Below are 11746 nucleotides of genomic sequence, written 5' to 3' on the forward strand. Positions count from 1 at the left end.
GAGATGAGAATTCAAGAGCTTTCCACCAAAGTATTAAACAGAGAAGAAAGCAAAATAAAATTCACTCTATTCAAGATGAGAATGGGGTATGGGTGAGAGATGAAAAAGGGGTCCAGATGGCTTTCACTGATTTTTACAACTCACTTTTTGGGAGAAGCTCAGATCATAGGGCTCCTGTTAACACTGTGATCTTAGGGAATGGACCAAAATTTACAGCTGAACATCAAGAGAGGCTACAATGCAACTTCTCTCAGTCAGATATCAAAAGAGTTTTGGACTCTATACCTAATGATAAAGCTCCTGGAATGGATGGATATGGCAACTTGTTCTTCAAAACTGCATGGCCTGTGATTAAGGATGAGTTTACAAGAGCAATCAATGACTTCTTCTCTACTGGAAAAATGTTAAGGGAAATCAATGTGACTAGCATTACTTTGGTCCCAAAGGTGCATGTTCCTGCATCAGTAGGTGACTTTAGACCTATTGCTTGTTGTTCCATTCTATACAAATGCATTTCTAAGCTGATGTGTGAAAAGCTAAACACAGTCCTTCCTGACATAATCTCTCACAATCAGGGGGCTTTTATAAAAGGTAGATCTATACTTCATAATGTTTTGGTTTGCCAAGACATTGTAAAACTGTATAGGAAGAGTAAAAAACAGGTTGGATGCTTGATGAAATTGGATTTGAGAAAAGCATATGACACAGTAGCATGGGATTTCATTCAGGAAATGATGATTTCTCTTGGATTACCCACTCATTTCACTAGCCTCATTATGACCTGCTTGTCCACTACTCAGTACTCTTTGCTCATCAATGGTGCCCCCACTGATCTTGTGCAACCTCACAGAGGGTTAAGACAGGGAGACCTCCTCTCTCCCCTTCTCTGTACTCTGTGTATGGAATACTTTTCAAGGGCAATGAAAACTGTGTGTTTTCATCCTGAGTTCAAATTCCACCCAAGATGTAAAAGTATGAAGCTAAATCACCTCTGCTTTGCAGATGATTTGCTTATGTTTTCCAAAGGTTCTCCTGAAGTTGTTAAACTTATGCTAGAGGGCTTTCAGTGCTTCTCTGATGCTACAGGGTTAAAGGTTAACCCCAATAAATCTTCTATCTACTGATGTGGGATGGATGATCATATTCAAGAACAGATTGCTCAGTTGTCTGGTTTTAAAATTGGTGCAATTCCTTTTACTTACCTGGGAGTACCAATCAGTTCAAAAAAGTTGAAGGGTGCAGACTGTGATATGCTCATTGATAAAATGGTGGCTAGAATTAAGGTGTGGAGCTCTAGACACATTTCATTTGCTGGTAGAATGCAACTTGTGAACTCTGTGCTGATGAGCATCAGTGTTTACTGGTCTCAGATCTTTTTATTCCCAAATGTTGTTCTGAAGAGAATCAATGCAATCTGCAGGTCATATTTATGGTTTGGTGCTTATGATGATTGCAGACCTGAGGCTGTTGCATGGGAAAAATTGTGCAATGCTAAAGGTCAAGGTGGACTGGGTTTCAGAAATCTGATTCTGTGGAATCAAGCAGCTATTGCTAAACAAGCTTGGGCCATTTCTCAAAAAGAAGACAACCTCTGGGTGAAGTGGGTGCACACCATGTTGTTAGGTTATGATACATATGATATTACATAAATCATGCGGAAACAACCATTAACCCAGGAATACATATTATTTACACATAATCATATAGCATAATTTAGATGCATACTCTTTGTTGCGTGCCCTCCCTAGCTGCGCCCGAACCGAACAAGAACAAGTCTTTAGGACTCCAAGTGTCGTCCCTCCGTAGATAGTCCACAGCACGTCCGGATCCGCCTTAAGATTGACCAACTAGAATCGCCCTTAAGGTACTAGAATTTTCGGCACTTTTGAGCAAGATGTGTGATTGAATTTTTCTCTCAAAAACTCACTTTGAATACTTTTAAACTCGTTATAAATTGTGAACCCAGGCCACATATTTATAGGGGTATGGAAAGGGAATTGGAATCCTATTCAGATACAAATTAATTAAACCTAGAATCCTACAAGAACTCTAATTAATTAATTTATCAAATAGAATTAGGAATTTAATCATTAACCGAACTCTGCATGTTTTAGGAATCGTGCATGAACACAAACACTTACGCACACACACACGGCAGCCACGATGGGCCGCCCATGCGCGTGCGTGCGAGCAGCAGCCCACGCAGCGAGGCCTACGCGAGCTACAAGCCCACGTAGCTCCTGCGTGCGCTGTGCGCGCTGTGCGCGCTGCCACGGCCTGCTGGGCCTGGCCTTGCGCTGGGCCTGGTGTGGCCTTGGCTGTTCGTGTGGCGCGCTTGGCTTGCTGGGCGATGGCCTGGCTTCGTGCTGGGCCCTCGTCCGGCAGGCCTCGTCCGATGCTTATTCGTACGATACGCTTCCGATTAAATTTCCGATTCCGGAATTCATTTCCGATACGAACAATATTTAACATTTCCGATTCCGGAATTAATTTCCGTTTCGAACAAATATTTAATATTTCCGTTTCTGACAATATTTCCGATTCCGATAATATTTCCGATTCTGACAATATTTCCGTTTCCGGCAATATTTCCGATTCTGGCAATATTTCCATTTCCGATAATAATTTCCGATACGTACCATGTTTCCGTTTCCGGCAACATCTACGACTTGGATAATATTTATATTTCCGATACGATCTATATTTCCGTTTCCGGCAATATCATCGTTTCCGGAGTATTCATTTCTTGCCTGTGACGATCTCAGCTCCCACTGAAACCAAGATCCGTCGATTCCGAATATTCATAGATGGAGTATTTAATGCCATTAAATACTTGATCCGTTTACGTACTATTTGTGTGACCCTACGGGTTCAGTCAAGAGTAAGTTGTGGATTAATATCATTAATTCCACTTGAACTGAAGCGGCCTCTAGCTAGGCATTCAGCTCACTTGATCTCACTGAATTATTAACTTGTTAATTAATACTAAACCGCATTTATTAGACTTATCATAGAATGCATACTTGGACCAAGGGCATTATTTCCTTCACATGTATGTAAAGACCAAGGACTGGGGTCAGTACACAGCCCCAATCACTGCTAGTTGGGCTGTGAAAATGGTATGTAGAGTAAAAAACATGTTCAATGAGAAGTTACCAGCTTCTCTTTGGCTTTCCTCTCCTAAATACTCCATCAGAGAAATGTACAAAAGTTTGTGTACAAACCAGCCTCATACTCATTGGGCTAAGCAAGTCTGGAACAGATATAGTGTACCAAGACACAGGTTCACTATGTGGTTAGCTAGTCAGGACAGACTGAAAACTAAATCAAGACTGCTTAAGGTAGGGATTGGTTTGGATAGCAACTGTGCTATTTGTGATACCTCTGAAGAAACAGTTAGCCACTTGTTCTTTGACTGTAAGTATAGCAAAGAATGCAGAAACTTGATTTTGCTCTGGTTAAGGTTGCCTTGCTACAATGGTGATCTAAACAAGCTCCTAAAGTGGGCTAGGAAGCAAGGGTCTAGTAAGTTTGTCAGGCAGACCATTTACACTGCATGTGCTGGGCTAGTGTACCACCTGTGGAAAGCAAGAAACACTGCAGTTTGGGAAGCTAGTGTTCCTTCAGTTCAACACACTGTTGAGAGGATTCAGAAGGACACTAAAGGCAGAATTCAGCAGCTGCTAGGGAAGAAAGTTAGAAGCTCTGAGTTAAATTGGTTTCATTCTTTGTGATTCACAATTGCTTTAGGCTAGTAGTTCTGTTAGCCTTTCAGTTTGTTTCCTTTGTTGGAGGAAGCTTAGTTTGTAAAACTGTTTCTTGGTATAATAATAATAATAATAATAATAATAATAATAATAATAATAATAATAATAATAATAATAATAATAATAATAATAATAATAATAATAATAATAATAATAATAATAATAATAATAATAATAGTAATAATAGTAATAATAGTAATAATAGTAATAATAGTAATAATAGTAATAATAGTAATAATAGTAATAATAGTAATAATAGTAGTAATAGTAGTAATAATAGTAATAATAGTAATAATAGTAATAATAGTAATAATAGTAGTAATAATAGTAATAATAGTAATAATAGTAATAATAGTAATAATAATAATAATAATAATAATAATAATAATAATAATAATAATAATAATAATAATAATAATAATAATAATAATAATAATAAAATAATAATAATAATAATAATAATAATAATAATAATAATAATAATAATAATAATAATAATAATAATAATAATAATAATAATAATAATAATAATAATAATAATAATAATAATAATAATAATAATAATAATAATAATAATAATAATAATAATAATAATAATAATAATAATAATAATAATAATAATAATAATAATAATAATAATAATAATAATAATAATAATAATAATAATAATAATAATAATAACAATAATAACAATAATAACAATAATAATAATAATAATAATAATAATAATAATAATAATAATAATAATAATAATAATAATAATAATAATAATAATAATAATAATAATAATAATAATTGTTGTGGGGTTTTTCCGGTGAGATACCTTGGAGGTTTCTTGGTAACTTTTAAAGATTAAACAAGATTGTATTTTTATAGAGAGAGAAAGTAGAGAGAAGGCAGAGCAGCAATTGCTCTAGAATGTATTGATTGTGACCCCTTTTTCTAGGGAAGTGGGAATATTTATAGTACTAGGTTTTTGTGGGAATGACCTAATATTCCCCTTACATGATTGGCTGGGGAATGGGAGAAGGACACGTGTCCTTTCTCCTTACAATTCTCTGATCCCCTGTAGCAATAGTGGGCTATTTGGGCCTATTGTGCTTAGTAATTCACTTGGGATACATACTAATTAAGCCCTTTTCTAGGTATAGGTTTTATACGTACATTTATACATACTTAAATACATACATTGTAGATACCTAGATTAATACTCATGCCCCGGAGTAGACTTTGCATGATTTCTGCTTAGGGGGCGCAATACGTGCCAGGTGTCACATCTTCATTGGTGCACGTAGGCATGGTAATTTCGCCCACAACATTTGCCCCTCAAGAAGGGCATTTCTGGAAACACTTTTCCGGGTATCGCTTCTTGATCTTTGATTTGCATCTTCATCGTTGGGTCAGGTGTTGAGGGGGTGACACGTGTCACCTTTCTCTATTTTGCCCCTCCCTATATATAGAGGGGGGGGGGTAAATTTCATTTTTTTACATTTCGTTTTCACAGAGCTCTCATAGGCGATTTCCGGCGTGTTCCTACCACCATCAGGCGATTTCCGGCCACCACGAGACTCATCCTTTTCCTCGTCAAACTCATCCTGTTCTTCGCGAAATTCATCCCGTTCTTCGCGATACTCATCCTGTTCTTCACCAAGTACTTCGCAGATCTTTCAAGGTTAGTTTTCGCCTTTCTTGTTTTTGTTATCCTCTCGTCATTTTTCTCTTTGTTAGCGGCCGACCTCTTAGTACTAGGTAAGGGTTTAAAGGTTTTATTTAAGATTTTTCCGCCGTTCATCTTTTGTCGGGGCGGACGTCCAATCGCGTCTTTTTCTTCATTGTTGGTCACCCCTAAGCCGTGCTTCGTTCACTATGCAGAAGGCATGGCTAGAACCAAGCAAACGGCAGATCCTACGCGCCTGCGCTTGCGGGAAGGAGCATCGACACCTCCTAGGGAGAGATATTCTTCCACCGCCTCGGCAGTCGACGAAGAATTTGCCGAACTCTTTCAAGAGATCGACGAGTACGTCGAGGCGGGGGAGCAGGCGGCAAGCTCGTCGGAGGGTACAGCGAGCCAGGCAGTGGGGGAGCCAAGCGTCGCTCCATTGTCATCGGCCGCCGAGGAGCAAGAAGCTGCTCCCCAGCTTATTAGGCCCAGAGGACGGGAGGAGGCCCAATTGCTTCCGTCAGAAATTCACCCAGACGTGGGCTGGATGCGGTGGCTAGACAGGCACGGAGCCAAGATGAGGGATGACCTCTGCGTGGGGGAAGGGTACCAAATGCGCGTGCCGGCCGGTCTGGACTCGACCGTCAGCCTGCTTGCTGAGGGAGAATTCCCTGTGTATGCCGCGTCAATCAAACTCGGCATGAGATTCCCTCCACACCCCTTCGTTGTGGAGGTGTTAGATGGTTTTAATATTGGGGTGGCCCAGCTGACCCCCAACTCATGGGCGGATATCTTTGGCTACATTGCCAAATGTGCGCTGAACGACGTGGAGCCGTCCTTCAACGCCTTTCTGCATCTGGTCTCCCTCTCTCGTTCCCCCAGTGCCGCCAAAGGGTGGTTTAATCTGAGCAGCCGTGGTACCTACCAGACAGTGGTCGGCAAGCTCAGCAAGTGGCATATGTGGAGGAAGAGGTGGGTCGTGTTTTACACGGACGACCAGGAGATGTATGAGCGAATGAGCCGTTGGAACTGCAACGCCAACTTCATGGATCGTGACGAGCCCCTTCCACCCCTTACTGCCGAAGAGTGGGATCAGATAATGGTCCTGTTCAGGGCCAACACTTACCACTTAACAGTGGATAAGAGTTTCCATGTGCCGGCCGAGTGGTTGCCGCACATTAGCCAGTTTCGGAACGAGGCTTTTCTAGCGGCCGTAGGCTTAGGATATTCCATGACTCGAGGTTGTATGCCAATTTATGTGCCGCTCTGCCTTGGTCTTATTCATTTTTCTAACTTTGGATTTCTATTGTTCTCAGAGGAAGGAATGAGCAAGTTGTCGGCGGCGGATACCGGGAAAGGCGATATGACCGATTGGATGGCGGACATCTATGAGGCCAAGATGCAGAAAGCCAAGGCCGAGTTGGAGGAGAAGGTGAGTATTCTCTTAGGTTGTTTCTTGCAAGTTAAGCTTCCTCCGTCCATTGTCTATAGTGGACGTTTATTTAGTGACGAGCCGATATCCTGACATGTGACCCATGTTTGCTAATGTTGGCCTCGTCACTTTTTAATGACGGGCCCCTTTGTGAGTGTTTTTCCTGTGGTTGCCAAGGTGCGCCTCGTCACCTTTTAAGACGGGCCACCCCCACCCCTTTTTTTACAAGTGACTCGTGGTTGATAGGGTACGCCTCGTCATTTTCGGGACGGGCGTCCTTTTTTTTATGACGGGCCATTTTTATATGAGTGTTGCACTTGATAAGGTACGCCTCGTCATTTTAAAGACGGGCGTCCTTTTTTAATGACGAGCCACTATTTAATGACTTGTGATTGATAAGGTACGCCCCGTCATTTTTAAGACGGGCGTCCTTTTTCAATGACGAGCCACTGTTCTGTGAGTGACTTGTGATTGAAAAGGTGCGCCTCGTCATTTTTGAGACGGGCGTCCTTTTTAATGACGAGCCACTGTTCTGTGAGTGACTTGTGATTGATGAGGTACGCCTCGTCATTTTTGAGACGGGCGTCCTTTTTAATGACGAGCCACTGTTCTGTGAGTGACTTGTGATTGATGAGGTACGCCTCGTCATTTTTGAGACGGGCGTCCTTTTTAATGACGAGCCACTGTTCTGTGATTGACTTGTGATTGATGAGGTACGCCTCGTCATTTTTGAGATGGGCGTCCTTTTTAATGACGAGCCACTACATGGTGAGTGACTTGCGATAGATGACGAGGCCTAATATTTGACTGTCCTTTCTTTTTTAGCAAGCTAAGGACGCGGCTAGGGCGTCAGGGAAGAAGAAGGGGACGACTCTGTCCCAGCTGAAGAAGAGAGCTGTGCCGGCTGGTTCGGAGACTCCGAGTACCTTCAAGAAGCCAAAACCCCTACCTCGCCGTCTCGTGAAGAAAGACGAGTCGAAGGTTGCTGAGGGGGGATGCCCTGATGACGAAGAGATGGGCGTGGACAAGCCGTCTCTGGTGGTGGACTTGGTGTCCAAATCGAGGTCCGGTGGGCATCCGGACGAGCTGGAGGACCCTCTTTCGGGAATCCCGGCCGACGTCCGCTCTCAGATACCGGCGGAGGTGGCCCGCCGAGCTAGGTCTTCGGGCGGTAAGTATTATTCGAACGTCGTTCAGACGTATCGAGCCTCCTCTGGCAGTTCTTCTTACTCTCCGCGTCATCCTAAGGCCGTTGTTTTTCCTATAGCCAAAGACAAAGGGAAGGATGCAGCTGCTGCCGAGGACGAGAACGTACCTGCTACTCCCCACTATTCGTCAAAGGATAGGGTGGCTATATGCCGCAAGGTTTTTAAGGCCGTCCCCGCAGAGTATGTTGCTTCTCTTCCTGGCCGCAAGACTGACGCCCAGTTTGGTGCGATCCAGGCCACTCTTCTCGACGTAAGTCTATTTCCAACTTGCTTGTACTTGTCTTCTCTTTTAGAGTCATTTACTAATATGTAGCTTCTTTTGCAGTTGTTCTGCCGCATGGAATTCTGCAAGAGTTGGAAGACCCGCACTGCTGAGGAGCTCAAAGCTCAGGTGGCTGAGTCCACCCACCATGGCGACTATGCGTTCAAGTCCATTGAAGAGGTCCGCCTGCAGATGCAGACGACCATAGACCTTCAAGCGAAGGAGGTGGCTGCGTTGAGATCTGACAAGGCCGAGCTGCTTAAGAAGATCTTGGCGCAGGACAAGGACATGGTGGCAATGGTCGAGGAGGCCAAGACAGCGGCGGCGGAAATACGGGCGCTTCAGGACCAGCTGCGGGAGTACCCTCAGGTCAAAGAGGCGGCTGAGGAAGCCGAGCATCTTCGTGGGGAGCTGGAGACGGCCAGATCGCAAGTTCGCACCTTGCGTGAGCGTCTTCTGGAATCCTATGATCAGGGGGAACAAGCGACCAAGGACGCTGTTAAGCACGCCTGGGAGAGCCACATGTCAGAGTATGATCTTGGGTGGTTCCAGCGGCGAATGGAGCACAGTGCCGCTGTGTTGGCTGCTGAACGTCTTGGTCAGCCGCCCCCTGAGTTTGTATCATCTGATGACGAGGACGATGCGGCCGCTCCCTGATTTGCTTCCTTTCCTGCTTTTTTTTTTAAAATTTTATTCAAGCGTTCCCGTGCCTAAGGGCAAAAACAATTATGTTGTAAAGTTTTGGCGCTGATGGCGTCTGTATCATTGTGCCTGCTGAGCACACAACAATTTTCTTTCTTTTTTCTGGTCAAGAATTCTGAGCTGCTTTTACACGCCTTTCTACGGGCGTTGTTTTATAAGTAAATGGGTTTTTTGATGCTTCTCTTTTCTCGCATTTACTTGCTCTTCATAATTTGATTATTCCTTAATCAATAGGCTTAATCAATAGGTATGATTGCCAAGGTGCAACCGAGTGTACACTAAGCACGTTGATGCCGCAGACAACTGAGTATGCGCTAGGCCCTACTTTGGTCGTCACTTTCTTTGGCGAGCGTGTCTATAACGATATTGATTGACGCAAGTCAATCAATAGGTATGATTGCCGCTAGACATGCTCGTCAAATGGACTGTACGGCCAAACGTTCGTGCCGCCTAACTTTGAGCAAACAACCTTTGTTTCGAAGTTAATCGTGCCGCTGAACTTTTGAGCGGACAACCTTTGTTTCCAAGTGGTTGGTGCCGCTGGCAGCTGAGCATGTGCTAGGCCCTGCTTTGGTCGTCACTTTCTTTGGCGAGCGTGTCTATAACGATATTGATTGACGCAAGTCAATCAATAGGTACGATTGCCGCTAGACATGCTCGTCAAATGGACTGTACGGCCAAACATGCGTGCCGCCGCGCTTTTTGGTAAACAACCTTAGTTTCGAAGTTAATCGTGCCGCTGAACTTTTGAGCGGACAACCTTTGTTTCCAAGTGGTTGGTGCCGCTGGCAGCTGAGCATGTGCTAGGCCCTACTTTGGTCGTCACTTTCCTTGGCGAGCGTGTCTATAACGATATTGATTGACGCAAGTCAATCAATAGGTACGATTGCCGCTAGACATGCTCGTCAAATGGACTGTACGGCCAAACATGCGTGCCGCCGCGCTTTTTGGCAAACAACCTTAGTTTCGAAGTTAATCGTGCCGCTGAACTTTTGAGCGGACAACCTTTGTTTCCAAGTGGTTGGTGCCGCTGGCAGCTGAGCATGTGCTAGGCCCTACTTTGGTCGTCACTTTCTTTGGCGAGCGTGTCTATAACGATATTGATTGACGCAAGTCAATCAATAGGTATGATTGCCGCTAGACATGCTCGTCAAATGGACTGTACGGCCAAACATGCGTGCCGCCGCGCTTTTTGGCAAACAACCTTAGTTTCGAAGTTAATCGTGCCGCTGAACTTTTGAGCGGACAACCTTTGTTTCCAAGTGGTTGGTGCCGCTGGCAGCTGAGCATGTGCTAGGCCCTACTTTGGTCGTCACTTTCTTTGGCGAGCGTGTCTATAACGATATTGATTGACGCAAGTCAATCAATAGGTATGATTGCCGCTAGACATGCTCGTCAAATGGACTGTACGGCCAAACATGCGTGCCGCCGCGCTTTTTGGCAAACAACCTTAGTTTCTAAGTTGTTCATGCCGCTGGGCTTTTGAGCGAACAACCTATGTTTCAAAGTTGTTCATGCCGCTGGGCTTTTGAACAAATAACTTACGATTTAAGTTTATTCGTGCCGCTGGGACTTATTATGTTGTACTGGTCGGCCAGCGGCTTGCTTATATTGGGAGGGGAGTTGGATAGGTGATCAGCCTACAACTTGGTGCTAATCTGGGCCACTTCTTAGGCTTCAAACAATTAGTCTTGCTGAGTTTTTTGCTAATCTGGGCCACTTCTCAGGCCGTCATACAATTAGGCTTTGGTTATGCATTGGAGTGTATATTTTTATATTCATTGTGCGAGCAATAAATATTACGAGACAAGTAGAGTAGTATTATTTATAACTTTGCAAGGCGAATTTAGCCGGTTACAAAGGTAATTACTACCCTACTATGACCATTAGAGGCCACCCCTTGGGCAATGGATCGTGGTAAGTAAGACAAGGCTTAGGACATATCTAGAAGAAATATTTCTTGAGATTGTCGGCATTCCAAGTGCGCGAAATAGGGCGGCCTTGCATGTCTTGAATGCGGTAGGTTCCATCTCTAACTTCACCATAGATCTCGTAAGGTCCCTCCCAAGTGGGCGTCAGCTTACCTTGTTCATTTGCTCGTCCTGTGGACTCCATTTTTCTGAGGACAAAATCTCCCACTTTGAGCACTCTATTAGAGACTCTCTTGTTGTATTCTCTTGCCATCCTTATCTTGTACAGCTGTTGTCTGAGCGCTGCATTTCCTCTAACCTCGGGCAGAAAGTCCAAGGCTGCTTTCATTGTCTCCCAGTTAGCATTTTCGTCATACAGCATGACTCTCAATGTTGGCTCACACATTTCTATGGGTAGGACAGCCTCGGCGCCATAGGCTAGCAAGAAGGGTGTTTCACCGGTTGAATTCTTAGCCGTGGTGCGGATGGACCATAAGACATTTGGCAGCTCATCAGCCCATAGACCTTTGGCTTCGTCAAGCTTCTTTTTCATTCCTTCAGAGATAATTTTGTTGAACGCCTCAACCTGACCATTGGCTTGGGGTCGTCCGACTGATGCAAAACAGGTGTGTATACCGTGATCTGCCAGCCACTCTTTCAGCTTAGGCGTCTCAAACTGGGGCCCATTATCGAAGACGATAGCCTGTGGAATCCCAAAGCGAGTCATGATGTTCTTCCAAATGAATGCTCTCACATCAGCAGTTTTTATGTTTTTGAGCGCTTCTGCCTCCACCCATTTGGTGAA

The 11746-nt window shown here is 43.8% G+C and overlaps 2 protein-coding genes across 2 annotated transcripts; both read left to right on the forward strand.

Annotated features, from left to right (window-relative positions):
• Positions 1 to 5156: 5156 nt before the first annotated feature.
• On the forward strand, positions 5157 to 6952 carry LOC130470026 (uncharacterized). Its single transcript, XM_056839584.1, has 3 exons — positions 5157 to 5439; positions 5640 to 6759; positions 6919 to 6952. Exons 2-3 carry the CDS (start codon positions 5645 to 5647, stop codon positions 6950 to 6952), a joined length of 1149 nt encoding a protein of 382 aa, XP_056695562.1. The 5' UTR covers positions 5157 to 5439; positions 5640 to 5644.
• Positions 6953 to 7774: 822 nt separating this feature from the next.
• Positions 7775 to 9143, forward strand: LOC130469334 (uncharacterized). The gene is made up of 3 exons (XM_056838510.1): positions 7775 to 8030; positions 8127 to 8317; positions 8393 to 9143. The coding sequence occupies exons 1-3, from the start codon at positions 7874 to 7876 to the stop codon at positions 8984 to 8986; spliced, it is 942 nt and encodes a 313-aa protein (XP_056694488.1). The 5' UTR covers positions 7775 to 7873; the 3' UTR covers positions 8987 to 9143.
• The last annotated feature ends 2603 nt before the right edge of the window (positions 9144 to 11746 follow it).

Source organism: Spinacia oleracea, chromosome 3 (genome assembly GCF_020520425.1).
Source record: "Spinacia oleracea cultivar Varoflay chromosome 3, BTI_SOV_V1, whole genome shotgun sequence".
In the NCBI taxonomy this organism is placed as follows: domain Eukaryota; kingdom Viridiplantae; phylum Streptophyta; class Magnoliopsida; order Caryophyllales; family Amaranthaceae; genus Spinacia; species Spinacia oleracea.